At 45.6% G+C, this 16,837-nt stretch overlaps 1 protein-coding gene across 1 annotated transcript; it reads right to left on the bottom strand.

Annotated features, from left to right (window-relative positions):
- Positions 1-5,178: 5,178 nt before the first annotated feature.
- On the bottom strand, positions 5,179-10,896 carry LOC149070909 (uncharacterized). Its single transcript, XM_089248711.1, has 5 exons — positions 10,697-10,896; positions 7,967-8,091; positions 7,804-7,871; positions 5,493-5,585; positions 5,179-5,365 (listed from the first exon to the last, which is right to left on the bottom strand). Exons 1-5 carry the CDS (start codon positions 10,826-10,828, stop codon positions 5,214-5,216), a joined length of 570 nt encoding a protein of 189 aa, XP_089104837.1. The 5' UTR covers positions 10,829-10,896; the 3' UTR covers positions 5,179-5,213.
- Between the last annotated feature and the right edge of the window lie 5,941 nt (positions 10,897-16,837).

Genomic DNA, 16,837 nt, shown 5'->3' with positions numbered 1-16,837 from the left:
TTAACGATCTTATCTGCTTAGAGGAGAAATATACTAAACTTATATTTCTTCTTGATGCTTACCTGTCGTCTGCTTGTGTGGAGGTCCTTTGTTTTGGATATCTTCTTGGGTGTTGAAAAAATTACTGAACTGGAAGTTTGATCTTTCAGGTCAGTTTATAATCTTTGTTTATCAGGGCTAGGTACCGTTTCGTCCTTCCCCGATTCATCCTTAAAGCCGGGTTTTCCTAGGAATAGGTTTGTTGCGCAGCGTGAACCGAATCAGACTATTTCGCGCCGACAGAAACGTGTTACATAATCACGCTACGCGTTTGTGTTTTCCTAGCGAGGCCCATCAGATCAGGGCGGTTATATAAAGTATATGGCTTTGGCATCAGCTACTCTGTCATCTGCATGCTCCGGTTGGAAGGGAAGAAAAAGAAAACACACAAGAGTGAAGAGAACATCGGCAAAACCGCGGCGCACAGACGCATTTGACTCCTCCAGAAGTAGTCGGCCAATCACGCCCGAAGTAAAGCGCTGTCGTGAGCCGTATTGCGCACTGTAGGAAAACAGTCGTACTGCTTTTCTTATTGGTGATGGACGGCGTGTCGCGTTGGGTGAATCACGTTGCGCGCGGCATAGGAAACCTGCTCTTAGAAAAACCCTGCTTAAAGCCGCAAAAAACCTAGGAATAGGTTTTTGCGCCACGTGAACCGAATTAGACCATTTCGCGCCAGCAGAAACGTGTTACATAATTACGCAACGCGTTTGTGTTTTCCTAGCGTGTCGAATCAGATCAGGGCGGCTATATTATACACTGGTGAAATAAATTAAGAAAATTTGCATATTTTATCGAATTTCATGAAAAGAACTGAACTGAATGTAAAACCACTGCTTCTAGACAAAAATGCAAATCTTGTACGTCAAATACGTAAGCGTACACGTGTGTGTAGGCGGAGCCAGTAGAGAAACAGGCTTTATAACCGCGCGTAAGTTAAGACGCATTTCGTTCGCTAGCACACCTCGGCGAATTTCTTGGTGTTATTTTGCAGCAATCGGTTAATTTCAAATTATAATAGTAAAAATGAGAAACCACCAACGTTTAGATGATGGAATGAGGTGGCGAATAGTGGGGGAGGCTAGAAGCAGGCCAATCTCAAGTCCAGATTTGTAGAGAGTTCAATTTAACGCCCAGCGTCGTCCAAGAGCCACGACGGCCAGAGAAGATCGCCATTTGTCGATTATAGCGAGGCGTAACAGGAGTGCTACAGCTTCTCAGCTCTCTCGTGACTTGTATGCAGCCACAGGAATCCGTGTATCAAGGGTGACTGTTTCCAAAAGACTTCATGAGAGAGGGTTGTTTGCAAGAAGACCTGCTGTTTGCGTCCCACTCACTTCTACGGACAGGAGAATCCGTTTATCATGGTGCAGAGAGCATAGAGATTGGAGTATGGATCAATGTGGGCAACCGTTCTCTTCACTAATGAGTCCCGGTTCAGCCAAAGCACCGATTCTCGCTGTACGTTCATATGTAGATAACCAGGGACCCGCTCGCTACCTACCCTCCAATGTCCGCGAAATCGACCATTATGGCGGAGGAGGTTAAATGGTCTGGGCAGGCATCATGTTGGATGGCCGCACACCTCTCCATATCTTTGAAAGAGGCACTGTGACTGGTGTGAGGTCTTGAAGCCCTATGTTCGCCTTTTCAGGGGTGCAGTTGGCCCTGAGTTCATTTTAATGGACGATAACGCGAGGCCACATGGAGCTCTTCTGCTCGAAGATTTTCTAGAGAGTGAGGATATTCGCCGGATGGATTGGCCAGCTAGATCTCCAGACCTTACCCCCTATAGAGCATGTCTGGGGAGGGCAATTGCAACTCGCAACCCCCCTCCGGGAACCATCCAGGGAATGAATACAGCGTTGCTGAACGAGTGGGACCAATTGCCACAGGAAATGATAAACTGCCTTATTTCAAGTATGAAATCACGCTGCGAGACCTGTATATCTGTAACAAGCTACAACTAACTGTAACAAACATTATAACTAATAACCCATCTATTAACCCATTGTTTTGTTTATTCTGCAACCGCTGTTTCATACCTTCCGACTCCAACGAGTGTTATGCACGATCATGCTTGTGTATTACAATTATTAAATGGTTATTTGTTTTGTATTGCATCAATGTATGTGCATATCAAATTTCATTAAAATCGGTACAGTAGTTCTAGAGATAATCGACCAAGTCTGCAAATTCTCTTAATTTCTTACACCAGTGTATTGTAGAGTATTAAATTAATTTTAATTCCCTCAAAATTGTTAGTGCCATTGTGAATTCGCTGCAAATGCTACAAGGCAAAAAAAAAATGCTATTGGCGGACGGCGTAAGGTTTCGAGTCAACCGGCATATACGGGACTCATTACATCCTAGATACAATATCTATAGGACGTACTGGCCTAGCGGGAAGACCGGATGTATTTATCGCACCCACGTCCTGCAGCAGGGGACACTGGGCTGATCTGGCCCCATCTTTGTTGGGGCCTAAGAGGCCAGATTTTTCACTGGTCCCTCGGTAAAGAATTTGTAGTATGAAAAAAACAAAAATTATAAGAAACTAGGCTGAAGCCTTTCAGCCCCCCACAGAGGCCGTGCGATCTGTGCAGCCACATGGGGCACCTCTCTAGGAAAGGGGGCCAAATCCGAGTTGGAAGATAAAAAAAGATTGTTGAGTTGAGAAACGTCATCGGTGGCCCCAAAAATAGATCCCGCACGGGCAGAGATTCCTTTCTCTTTTCTGCCCATACTCATTTGTACATCAAGGCCACCTTAAGACCATTGTATACCCGGGGACACAACTAGAGGTTTAGTCAGCTGTCAAGCAAGCATTTTGACACCCTCTTGTAATGTTGAAGCAGAGTTGGAAACAATTCAGAAAAGAAAGCATAATCGGTATTCTTAACTAGGAACGGTTCTTTGGCCGTACGACCTGCGCGGCTTTATGGGGCACCTCCAGGTGCGGATCCAGGTCGATGTGTCGGGAGAAGCGAATCGTGTAAGTTCGTTGGATCGTCCCGTATTTTACGGGACAGGAAAATTTTCCAATATTATTCGTTCCTGAGTAAAGGACATCTTCAGCTACTGCCAATGGAGCAGAGGTGAATATCTTCAGCCGCGAATGGAGCAGAGGTGAATATCTTCAGCCGCGAATGGAGCAGAGGCAGAATTATTCAGCTGGGAAAGAAGCTGAGACAGACATCTTAAACTGTGAAATGAGTGGAGGCAGAAATATTCGGCTCCGAATGGAGCGGAGGTACAGGCATCTTCAGCTGCGAATAAAGCCGATGCAGAGATCTTCAGCGGTGAATAGAGCCTAAGCAGAGATTTTCAGCTGCGAATGTAACGAAAGCTTATACACGAGTATATACGGTATATATATCTATACAGTATATATATCATTCAAACATATTGCAACCTATTATGTAAAAGATACAACAGATTTAAAAGGTAGAACATAAATAGCAGCATCAGTACCCTGGGTGTAGTTTTCAGTGCGGCTTAAACGGCGCACGATGGAATATCCGTGCTTTCTCCCTTCTCTCGTATTTCTACTACGTAAGCCGAGTTTTCCTAGGAATAGATGTTTTGCGCCGCGTGAACCGAACAGTATAATTTCGCGTCGGCAGCAACAGTTATATAATCACGCTACGGGTTTGTGTTTTCCTAGCGGGGCACATCAGATCAGAAGGTGGTTATATTATATATAGTATATGGCCCTGGCATCAGCTACTCTGTCGCCTGCATGGTCCGGTTTGAAATGAAGGGAAAGAAAACGCAACAAAAATGAAGAGAAGATCGGTGAAACGCGCAGCGAAGACGCGTTTCACCGATCCAGGAGCCGTCCTCCAGGAGCAGTCCACCATTCACGCCTGACGTAAAGCCGTATTGCGCTCTGTAGGAGAACAGTCATGCGCTTTTTCTTATTGGTGAATGGACGACGTGTCGCGCTGGGCGATTCACGTTGCACGCGGCACAGAAAACCTGCTCCTAGGAAAACCCGACTTAAAGGGTATCTCATATCGGCGCACGACGGAAAGCGCACAAAGGAAAGAAGAATACAGATCTCTCTCCATGGAAAGCGTCACCGAACCTTGACCATGTGCCCCGTATTTTACGCGAAACTTTTTTTTTATCAGTGCATCCGAAAATATTTCTTTCATAATTCATCAAACCAGGGGCGTCGGAAGTGTTTCGAGCCTGCGGGTGCCCGTCTGGAGATTTATTAAGGAAATTTCGATTTTTGAATCAATTCTGTGGGTGCTCGGACCCGTTCTACAAACTTCCGTGGGGGCTCGAGCACCCACAGCACCCCCGGCTCCGACGCCACTGCATCAAACTCATTAAAAAACAAGAAAAGAACTTCAATGGTGTTAAATCCATTTGAAGAATTAATGTCTTGAAAGTTTCAAGGGCACGCGCGTGGCTGCGCGCACTCTCCCCTTCACGAACAGCCAATGCAATCACGATGTTTGCGCAAAATGTCACCTTCACACGCTCAAGCATGTTTGCACATCATGCTTGTCAAGCTTGCTGTTACGTGTGTAGGCACCTTTAAGAGCATTATTGCCACCCTCTTCCGGGCAAAGGGATTTTGCTGAGGCCCTCCACTACCACCTACCTCCTCCTAACCAGAATATGGCCCGCCGCTCTGTCTCAACGAAGAGACATAAGCTGGTGATCAAAAACCTGGACCATATTGAAAAAAAAGAAAATACCCACCTACCAATTTACATGTTTGTAACTTGTAACCAGAACTCATCAAGACGAGCCCCCCCCCCCCCCCCACTCCATGTGCTGAGACGGCACTGACGGAAATCGGGTCCAAAAAGCAGGGCCGTCTTAAAAGCATTTTTCTGAGGCCCTACCTGGAAAATTCTCGAAAAATTCAACTACTTCTCGTTTTTCTGAGGGCCCCTCTTCTCTTGAGGCCTACGGGCCGTGCCCGGGTGGGCCCATGCGTTAAGACGGAACTGCTGGAACGGGGGAGACAATTGTAGTCCATCCTTCAGGAATGCTTCGTTCCTATTATTTCAAAAGAGGTGTGAGAAGCGCGATATGTTTGGTCCTTCATTGTACATTTGTACGAAAATTCATTTTACACAAGAACATAAAATTTAGTTCCAAGAAAAGACACCGAAATACGCCAAAATATGTTTTATTGGCGACATCGTACATTATCGGGTGACGCTCCCGCAATTGGATTGCTTGACGGTAATGAGGTCCTTGCAATACTTCTCCGGTATGACCTCGGTCAGTCGGAAATTTCGACTCAGCTCGTGCATGCTGCCACTAGCATGTGGATCTCTGACGAGGACAAACACGTCCTCTATTTTCAGCAGTTCATGTAAAAGAAATTAGGAAGTACGAGAACATGGAAAATCGTACACAAAGAACATACAGTGTATGATTATGATAAACTACCACATATATAATAACCTAGCCATCACACTCACCAGTGGCGAAACGAACTCCAGGCAGGCATGTATACTGTACAGTCACGTTGGCATAATCCGTGTACAGGACGTACTGGTTCCTCTTTAGGACAGCTGCAATTCACGACATAAATGTAGGAGGTTGTCTAAAAATGAGCTGCTGACGGTTTATTAGAAAAAAATGGCATAGCTAAGAAATGGTGGAAATCCGACGAATACCGTGGCCAATTTATACCCCCAACTCCTCGCCATACATGCAGCGCCATCTGTCGGGGACATCGTAGAATGACGTCAGGAAGTGTGTGTGGGTGCTAACAGAAAAGTTACAGACCCCACACACTAATCTCTTCCAATAATGACTTCGATAACACCGCCACCGTTTGCTAGCTATTCCATTTTAAAAAACCAACAGTTTATTTCAGAGCAACCTGTTTATAATACAGATCGAAACCCCGATATAACGATACTCTGCGGAACGAGGAAAAATATCGTTGCAGTGTGGAGGGATTATCTAGAGGCAGCAGTTTAACATTAGGGTTTACATTTCCAAACAAGACTTGAAAAAATATCGCTGTAGAGGGATTTATCGTTATATCGAGTGTTGTTGTAGCGGGGTTTCACTGTACTAATATCACCAAATTTACAACGCCAAAACTATCAAGCGTATATCTTTGAGCACCCTTATACAAATTCCGGGGGCCCTAATTGGCTCACCGGCCAGAGTTTGCGCTACTATGATATATGTATATGCGTATGCATAGAAACGCTTCCCGAGTTTTTCCAAGAAATACGCAAGGCGCACTTACTGAGTTTTCTAGGAGATAAGCAATCTTCTCCTGCGCATTTCAGGATCGGAGTTTTTTCTAGGGATACGTAAGACTCTTGCGCATTCCTAGCGCGTATTTCCCGGAGATGAGCATTTTCACAAATAAGCACGCTTCTTGAATTCTTTCATGGATACGCAAGCCTTTGATACAAGCTTCTGGCGCATTTCTAGAGATACGCAAGCATCCTCCGCATTTCAAGAAATAGATACCCTTTATCAGTCTTGCTAGGAATAGTCACGCTTCTCAAGTAGGCCTGTTTATATGGATACGCATTTCTTTCTGCGCATTTCTTTCATACGCAGTCCTCCTGCGCATTTCTTTGCTCTCGAGATCACGTTATGTGAAAAGTATGGAAAAACTTCTAAGAGAGTAGTTTCACATCAGACCATTGCCCATCAACGTTACGTTGAAGGTACAAAACAGGGGCGTAGCCAAAAATTTCGTTCGGGGGGGGACCACTTTCATTTTGGGGGGGGGGGGGGACCAAAGTGACAGAACAATGGATTTGGCCATCTTTTTCCCTTTTTTCGGTCATTTTCTCACATTTCGGGGGGGGGGGGGGACCAGACCCCCAAGTCCCTCCCCACTCGCTACGCCCTTGGTACAAAACGATTGCTTTACATTTTAAATTTGTGTATCATTCTATGGCCAAATCTCGGGACCCTGAATGAATGAACACCCAGAACTCTGGGTGACCCAGACATCGACGAAATCTCTTCCAGCCCAACTTAGTGGCAGCGTCTAGAACAGTGCGTGTACCCAACAGCCTGGATGCGTACCTAGTGTTATGTCTCACTGCTGTCATCTGTATTTCGAATTGTTATTGAAGTGTAATGATTGAATATATTGATTGATTTATACCGTTGTGTAAACCTGTTTCTCTCTGCAGACTCTCTGCAGATTCTCTCTTATTCGACTTGACAGCCACAAAAACCAACTTCAGCCTATCACCACTGTGGCGCCGGTGGGGTTCGGAACCGTGTCCTCACGAGGCTGTGTGCAGCTTCTCACAGACAATGAAGTTGCTTGATTCGCTTTGCTGTCAACAAACAATGTCGTCTCTCTTGTGTATATATATGTCTATAGTTATTCGTTGTCTCCTCCCCCCCCCTTCGAGGCCCGCTAGTAACGTGCGTATCTTTGTAAGCATCTGCCCAATGTAACCTCAATTTTGTGTCTTCTTGCTCGCTGGTGGTCTTTCGGTGCTTAGTGCACCGGGCGTCGCATCTCTCTTCCACCACGTCGAAACCCTCTGGGTGACCAGCTTCAGGTTATATCCCCTATGGGGACACGGCGAGGTTATGGTCGGTTTCGGGTCCTCACGAGGCAAGTCCGTCACTATGCCCACTCGACCACAACAGCGTCACATTCCGGGATCTTTGGGGCCTTAAGTGTTCTAGGGTCCCCACCAAAGTACGCTTGTAGTGTAAAATTAGTAAGAATGGAAATAATATAACGGGCTGGAACCCTATCATATACAGTATAGCTGTATTGTACATACGTACAGTCGTCAAAGTATAGCGAGAATCCACCGGACTTTTTGGGCACGAGCCGTCCTTTCTTTCCCATATAACTGCAAGTAAAAGTTATGAGATCTTTTAAAAACTGTTTGATGGTACGCTTTTTTCACAAAGTGAGATGCGTTTGAGAACAAAAAACAAAACTCACTGCATAGGTTTCGAATAGTCCACTACCAGCTCGTTCTTTTCGACGTCGTGAAGGTAGTCCACTGTTGCGCAGTCCAATTCGACGGCGTCCCGTAGTGTCGCAGCCAAATGCCATCGGCCCGAATACTGTTGGGGGGGGGGGGGGAATAAGAAAATCATGAATAATTCTGGAGGTGGGGATTGCATTCACATCATGATTCCATAACATATTCATTTAATCCAAGCAACATTACATTTCGATAGACTGAATTCAGACATCAAGCAGAGAAGTATTTAGGGAAGGGGCAGAGGGAGGTGGACTTAGTGGGCTAAACATAGTCCAGGGCGGCAAATTCGAGGAATCAGTGCTCAAGAAGATTAATTTAATGGGAGAAGAACGACATAATCCGTATAGGCCACAGGCGGTGAAGCCAACCTCCTGTGCCTGGAGACCAACCTTAGTCAGTGATCAGGAGAAAGTGTGACCTAGAGAGCGAGTCACAAGGTCGGCGATCGAACAGAAGAGTGACCAAAACAATGTGCAAGCATGTGAATGACCAAAAGAATGACCATGGGCAGGATCAAGCGCTGCGGTCGACGTAAATTAGCGACGTGCTAATTTACGTCGTCCTCAGTACGTGATCCTACCTCAATACGACACTGCTTACATCAGATATGGTGAGCGAACCCACAAACCCATTCAGCGATCAATAGGCATCCACCTTTCGTCTTCTATGGACAGGCAGAGTCTGCATGCGTTTTTCACCCTCTCAACGTGGTTTGCGACACCATGTTCCATTGCAATTTTTGTTCCCCTTGATGCCTACTAACAACCCTCTGAGTTTGTCGGTCCATTAACAACAGAACACCCTGTATTTACAGGAGAAACTAAGGTCATCGTATGCCAAGTTCGGAGAGAATTTGAGTAATGAGTGGTCATGAAAATTATGCTAGAATTGGACAAGAGTAGGGTGATCATACGTCCCGTATTTCCTGGGACAGTCCCGGTATTTTCTGTTTTTTTGACCGTCCCGACTTTTTGGCAAAAGTGTCCCGGTTTTTACCGTATTTTACGCGAAGCCTACTTGAATTTTTATTCTTTATTGAAGTCAAAGATTGACATTATTTTTCAACTCATAAATTATATTACGATAATTACAACTATATATGGGAATATTAATCTCCCACATTTGCCTTGAACGTTTGTTTTTCGTGGAATACATTTTAATCCACTGCAATTTGCAGCGATGCATCATTTCCAGCCACTGTGATTTTTCCGTAATTTCAACAATATTTGGCAACTTTGTTTGGTTTTGGCGATAATTGGCGGTCCCGTATTTGGAATCCCAATGCCCCGTATTTCTCTCGAGGGAATATGGTCAGCCTAGACAAGAGCGGCCAAACCATAACTCCACATAACATGTTACACTGATAAACATATGCATTTAATTATTTTACCTTTGCGAGTACCACGTTATATGCAAGTACGTACTTCGGAGGATTTGGACACAGGCCAAGGAACAGTTGGACCAACGCCGTTTCACCTGTCACAAAGCAAACACCTGTGCTAACACCAAACGGGCTGCACTGACAGTGACGTCTTATTACTTTATTCTTTCGAACGTTTGCAGAAATGAATGTTGTCGGCTTTAAATGACTGTAAAATAATTTTTTTTTCTATCGTTATATCCGACTAGGATATGAGGAACCAAGTAAGTGAGTGACCAAAAACTTGACCTAGGGAGTTTGTGACTATGGGAGTGTTGAAAAGACTATGAAAAGAGAAACAAAAAGCATGACCTAGAGCAGGGTTTCTCAAATTGTGTACCGCAAACATTTGTCAGGGACACCGCGGAGCTGCGGCGTGACAACGGTTTTCAGACGAGATTCATTGTTAAACTGGTCTGGGGAGCCGCGGATAAACGTCGATTAGGGAAAGGGGTGCCGCGAGTGGGAAACGTTGAGAACCTATAACCTGGAGAGTGCGTAAGTACGGAAGTGACCTAAGAGTGTGTGTAAGTACGGAAGTGACCTAAGAGTGTGTGTAAGTACGGAAGTGACCTAAGAGTGTGTGTAAGTACGGAAGTGACCTAAGAGTGTGTGTAAGTACGGAAGTGACCCAGAGTATGCAAGTACGAAAATGACCTAGAGAGTATGTTAAGTACGGAAGTGACCTAGAGAGTGACTTATGGAGACGGAGGCATATTCACAGGAGGAGCCAAGGTCAAGGGCGTCGGAAGTGTTTTAGATCTGTGGGTGCATGTCTTGAACTTCATGTAATGAATTTTAATTTCTGAATTGATTACGGGGTATTCGAACCCATGCTAAAAATACCGTCAACCCCCGGCTCCACTGCCTGAGGTCACTGTTGCTCATCACGCCAAGTTCGGAGAGGCAGCAAACTTGAGGAATCCGTCAGGGCTATAAAATAAGGGCTGTTTCAGTCGGTACTAGCCAAAGCCGCTTGAAAGTTAATGCAGCTTTGGTACCAGCTGACGTCAACGCCCTGACAGAACCGGTTTATAACTATATTGACTAACCTGATGTATTTCAATGTTGTTTTAGTGAAAAAGTATTAGAGCAGTGACGTCACGCACTTGATCCGCGACCACGCCCACTGAGCCAAGACCACGAGAGCAACTTTGAAGGGATGAGACAGCCCTCACTTTCATAGCCCTGGAATCAGTGGTCATGAAAATGAAGCAAAAATTGGGAAAGAGCTGCAAAACTATTTAAATCGCGTAACATTTACCTTTGCGAGATCGACATCAGGCAAATACTTCGGAGGATTTGGACACGGGCCAAGAAACAGTTGGCCCAACGTCGTCTCACCTGTCCACAGAACAAACACCAGCGCTAACAACAAACGGGGAGCGACGGCCATCTTGCTTCTTTATCCTTTCGGGCGTTCCGGGGGAAGGAATTGCTGTCGCTTGTAAACGATGTGTGTTCCTTTTCCTATCGTTATATTCGACAGCTACAGAGGACTGCACAAATTCACACGCGCGGCGATAACTTCAGCGATTGTGCAATTTCAAGGACAACTGCGATGAATCGATTTGTAGAATTTCTTTTCATACGACGATTATGACGCGTGTTTTACGACCTTTTCGAAACGTTATAAAAATGAACAGATTAACGAGAAATTGATACGTAATATTTTATTTTGGCTTTAATCTTCTTCAGGGCTACTAGATGCTTGGTCAGCCGGGGCAAGCACGCATTTTGGCGCAACACTAATTATTAGAGGTGAGGTTGAAGGGTGAAATTTGCACCCCCTTTAGTCTAGCGAGCTGGGCATCAGACTCGCCTGCTACCCCTCTAGTTGCGGCCCTGATCACGACCACCTAGGAGGTCGTGTCCTGATGCTTATGATACATGTATTGATGAGTGACAGGGCCGTAGCATGCCTTCTCGGGACAGACTTTTCCTTAGGGCTCTCTTGAAAGCGTCATGCTCATAAAAAAGAGGGTTTGGGCCCCCCCCCCCCCTTCATTCAGCTCGGATACCGGCTCGGTTGCACCAGCCTAATTACGGGCCTGATGAGTAACCAAAAGTGCATATATGGTTTTTTCCGCCCTTCTCCCATTCTAGTCCTGAATTTCTAATTTTGTTGACTTCACTTTCACCGAATTCGCCTCCCGCTACACTCCTGTACACCTGTCTTTGTTTTAATCATTCACAAACTTGCACACGCTCTAGGTCACACTTTCGGTTGCTCACTGACGTGGTTCCTTGCTTTATGTCACTCTTTTTATCATTTACACGTTAAATCAGTAACTTTGATGAGTAATGAAAAAATTAGCCTATATACGGGCTCCACCATAGAATTTTTTTTACTGAAAAGGGCTCCGCGAGTCAAAAAAAAGGTTGAGAACCACTGCTCTACGTTATTCTTTTGGTCATTCACATATAATTGAAGGTGCTCTAGGTCATTGTTTTGGCCATTCACAAGCTCTTGATCACTCTTTTTGTCACTTGCATGTTTGTGTATGTTCTAGGTTACTCACTAACCTGGTTCGGCTCTGTAGGTCGCTCTTTTGCTCATTCGTGTGTAAACACGAAAACTGACAAACTCTACAGGTCACCCACTGGCCTACTCCCTTGCTGTCTGGACGAGGTGTATACAAATTTTGCAACCTTTCCCCAAACTTACCGCTGCCTGGCTAGCCCCCCCCCCCAACCCCGTAAATACGCCACTGCACATGACAATGATCTGTATTTGCCCCGTCTGATTCAGACGGGGCTCGCGCAGGAACACCGAACTTGTCTGAATGCGTATTTGTGTTGTTATAAAGTAAAAAAAAAAGGGTTGCTACTGATGGTTTTTGGCGCCAAAATTTTTTACGGTGACTGTTCGAGCCACCATGACAAAAAAATAAAAGCAGAATCTTCAACTAGTCGTTAATCAACCCTGGCGTTTGGCGATGTCAGCATATCCCCCACCTAGAGAAATTACCTCGCACATACGCATTTGGACACGTTCGGTGTTACTGCGAGTCTCTCGTCGAATGGACTTGTGAATTACAGTACATTATGATGTAGATCACAGTTTCTCAAACATTTTTTTGTTCATCGCCCCTTGCCCAGAAAATATTTTCTGCTCATCGCCCCCTTTCCTGAACTATGCCATATTGTATCTGTCACTATTATCGCTCCCCCACCCCGAGAGGGAGATATTGTCCACTTTGGGAAACGCTGAAGTAGATCAAGGATATTCAACCTTTAGAAGAGTGGGGACCACTTAATTAGGTGATATGGGAGAGCACTGCAGGTCACTCAAGTGATCTGTAGATATGCCGAGGACAACTTCAGTGATCTACGAATGTACCGCATGCCACTTAAGTGATATGGAATTACACAGCGGTCACTATCTCAGGGGGGGGGGGGGGTGAAGTGACAAAAGTTCATTTCGGAGCAGCAAATTCACGATCCGGAGCAGCAAAATATAGGATTCGGAGCAGATATTTATAAATTGGAGCAGAGAAATTAACAAGAATATTTTCGTTAACCCTCACCCCTTTTCAAAATAAAACAACTACACTGTCTTTTGTTATCAAACATCTTTTCATCAGCTTGTTTTTTGTTGTTTCAGGCTTTTGACACCTTGTTTGAAAGAGTGGCTGTCATAAAATTTTTCGCACCGGTCTAAGATGATTTTTGCCTACTGAGACACTATTGGCTGTCTGGAACCGCAGCACTTCAAATGCGCTAAAAATTTTCTATAGGTTTTCTATACTTCAATTTTTTTCATACTCGGAAAGAAATTGTTGCAAAATGGGAGAGAATTTCGAAAGAATCAATACGACGTTAGCGAAATTGGCGGTTTAACGCTCGTTATTCGCCAAAGTTTCTAAATTAGCATTCGTAATTCGGGGGAAATGCACTTTTTACTCCCGGAATGAATTTTTTTTTTCACGAAACATCGGGATTTGACGCAATGACGATCGACTACAATAATTTCTACTGCTTCCAGTGGCGACTTTTTTTTAAACGGCAATAGTGTGTGCGTGACTCGCATTTGCGCTTTAAAACTGAAAGACCATTGCAAACTGAAATGTCTCTCACTAGACATTTATAAGAGTCAGACTGAAGGAGCATTCAGAATTACACAATAGCATAAATACGCTTTATTCCAACATTAGTACAATAGCTACGGAGAAACACAACCGACCGCCATGGCCGCTAGAACTCGAATCCCACAGCAATCGAACGGCGCGCGCTCATTGAAGCTCGCGCTGTGCGCTGTTGCCAAGTCATACATATAAATATAACACATATATAACACCTTCCCTTCTAAAAGAAAGTCTGCACTACAATGCACGAGTTCAGTTACGTAACTCACTACACACCTAGTCTTTCAGGTGGTCGCCTGCGACGTTGAGATCGCCTCAGATGAAGAGGTGATGAATCAACAGCTTGAGGATTCCTTGAATTCGTCGGTTCATTTCTGATGGACTCGGTATTCTCCGTCTGATCGGGCCCCTCTGATTTATTGGGCTGCTGGAACATCTCGGAACCAGCTGAACGCGAAGGTCACACCGAACGCCGTTGACGCAATTGGTCGCGATGCCGAACCACGTGACCCGAAGGAGTACTCACTTCCGACATGACCCTACCCCTTGAAGCGGAGACCGTTCCTGGGATCCACCTTGGGCCACTTGCGTAGTTTCTGCACCATACCTTATCCTCAGGTGCAAACTTGGGTTTGAGATCGGGATCCGTCGCCAGATGTTGACCCGGTTTCAACAGGTCCAACCTACTTCTCATGACTCTGTTGAACATCGTCGTACCAGGAGCTTGACCAGTTGATGAGACAGGTGTCCTTCGATAGTGAAACAGAAATCTGTCAAGCCTTTCTTGGAAGGAACCGCCCTTAATTTTCCTCAAAGCATCCAACTTCGTTTGCACTGGATGTAATCCTTCTGCATCGATTCTATGTCCCAGATATTCTACTGACGTCTGCATGAACGAGCACTTCGAGGGATGTAGCTTGATACCAGCTTCCTGCAAAGTACACAACACTTTCCTCAGATTCCTTAAATGATCCGAAACAGAGCTGCCTGTTATCAGCAAGTCGTCTAGGTAGCACAACGCATTTTCATGCCCTTGCAAGAGCTTGTCCATTTCTCTCTGAAAAATTGATGGAGCTGACGCTACCCCAAAAGGCAGTCTCGTGTACCTGAACAACCCTTTATGAGTGTTAATTACCAATAAGTCCCTGGAAGCTTCATCCAATTCCAATTGACAGTACGCATCCGATAAGTCGATCTTTGAAAAAGTCACTCCTCCTGAAAGGCGAGCGAACAAATCCTCGACTTTGGGTAACGGATACCTCTCGAGATCTGTAGCAACGTTGACGGTGAGCTTAAAGTCACCACACAGGCGAATCCTACCGTTCGCCTTTAGGACTGGTACTACAGGTGTCGCCCATTCCGATGACGACACTCGTTCCAAAACTCCTAAATCCAAAAGTCTACTTATTTCTTCTTCTACCTTCTTCTTATAAGCGTAAGGCACGGGACGAGCTTTGAAGAATTTCGGTGAAGCACAGTCTTTCCTTTTCAGACGAACCTTCACTTTTTTCAACTTCCCGAGGCCCCCCGAAAACAGTTCTTGATGTTCATACAAGACGGCCTGCAAGTACCGTGACGAAGATTTCACGTCAACCTGGATCGCGTTTGTAGAGATAGCCGGATCAATAGTGCACAATACCCCTAGTTCGCGGATCCAGTTTCGCCCCATCAAGATCACGGAACACTGATCCACCACCAGGATCGGAAGCATTTCACATTTGGATTCGTACTTCACAGAAACATCCATCGCGCCCACTATCTTCAGACTATGCCTTGTAAAAGATCTAAGCTTTATACGAGTGTCTTTCAAAGGTGGAAATCGACATCGGTGCTTCTTGAACATCGAATAAGGCATCACCGAAAAAGGTGCTCCCGTGTCCACCTGCATTACCATAGGTAGCCCTTCAATCACGACTTGCACGGTACAAGGTGGTGGGAAATCAGACATCGAGTTCAACGTCAACACATCGAACGCCGGAGACGAGTTATCCAGCTGGTCGACTTGATTCACTCTGTTCGCACAACGTCCTTGGCCTTTGACTCCAACACTCCATTTGTTCTTCACTGACTTGCATACTCTGGCTAAGTGTCCCGTCTTCCCGCATGAATGGCACGTACTCTTGGCAAACTTGCAAGTTACGGACTTGTGTCCACTTGCACCACAAGCATAGCAGGAAATCATAACCTTGGCTTGCAACGGGTGATGACCTATGGAACTCTTCCGTGGCTGCTTCGCTTGCCTTTGCTTTACAAACAGCACTTCCGCTGGAGACGCGTTGTCACCACGCAGGTTAGAGGCGTTTTTCGAGGCCGCTTCCATCGACATTGCGATCTCTGACGCCCGATCGAAAGACAGATCTCTTTCCGCCAACAGCCTTCTCTGAATAGCGTCATCATTTATCCCACATACGAGCCGATCTCGTAGCATTTCCGCTAAAGTACGCCCATAACTGCAAAACCTGGCGAGAGTTCGAAGTTCGGCTATGAAGGTTGGCACAGACTCTCCCGGCTTCCTACAGCGACAGTTGAATTTGAACCGCTCTACGATCTCCGACGGAGCCGGTTCAAAATGATTCCTGAGAACGTCTATCAGTTCTGCTAGCGTTCGATCCGTGGGTAAGGCTGGGGACACCAGACTCCTTATCAAGCCATACGTCGGCGCACCCACCAGCGATAGGAATATCGCACGTCTGCGGACATCATCCGTAACTTCATTCGCAACAAAATATTGATACAATCGCTCGGCATACTCCGAAAACGGTTCTTTCGCGCGGTCGAATTCGCCGATTATACCGAAACCTGCCATCCGGAGCGTATGAGGAAATCGCTTGAAGAAACTAAGCCTACTCACTAGAGTTTGCTTCTATCCTGTTCTGTTGAAAGTGAAGAGATACATAGCACAAGGCTGGCCCAGGCGTGTAACGGCTGAAATTCGTCCTTTCTGGCTCTGCCGAACTGACTTGTCAGTGGAAAACGGTATTATTATTCGTGCGAATAGAATATATGTGCCACCAAAGTACAGGAAGTATGTGCTGTCGGAGCTTCATGGGGGTCACCAAGGTATGGGTGCTCTCAAAGCCTTGGCTAGACAGTCTGTGTGGTGGCCGAATATTGATAAGGACATTGAGGACTTGGTACGTTCGTGCATCGATTGTCAAGTCGAAGCTTCCGTTGCTCCATCAAACTTGGCACCATGGCCTTCCACAACGGAGCCTTGGAGCAGAATTCATATCGACCATGCAGGCCCGTTTGATAACCACATCGTTTTGTTAGTAGTGGATGCTGCCACTAAGTGGTTGGAAGCAATTCCGGTGTCT

The sequence above is a fragment of the Pholcus phalangioides genome, unplaced genomic scaffold, assembly GCF_987345545.1.
Source record: "Pholcus phalangioides strain wild (caught in Gottingen) unplaced genomic scaffold, Ppha-v1.0 ptg000020l_1, whole genome shotgun sequence".
In the NCBI taxonomy this organism is placed as follows: Eukaryota; Metazoa; Arthropoda; class Arachnida; order Araneae; family Pholcidae; genus Pholcus; species Pholcus phalangioides.
The sequence above is the reverse complement of the archived record's forward strand: the minus strand, read 5'-3'. Positions and strand labels throughout refer to the sequence as shown.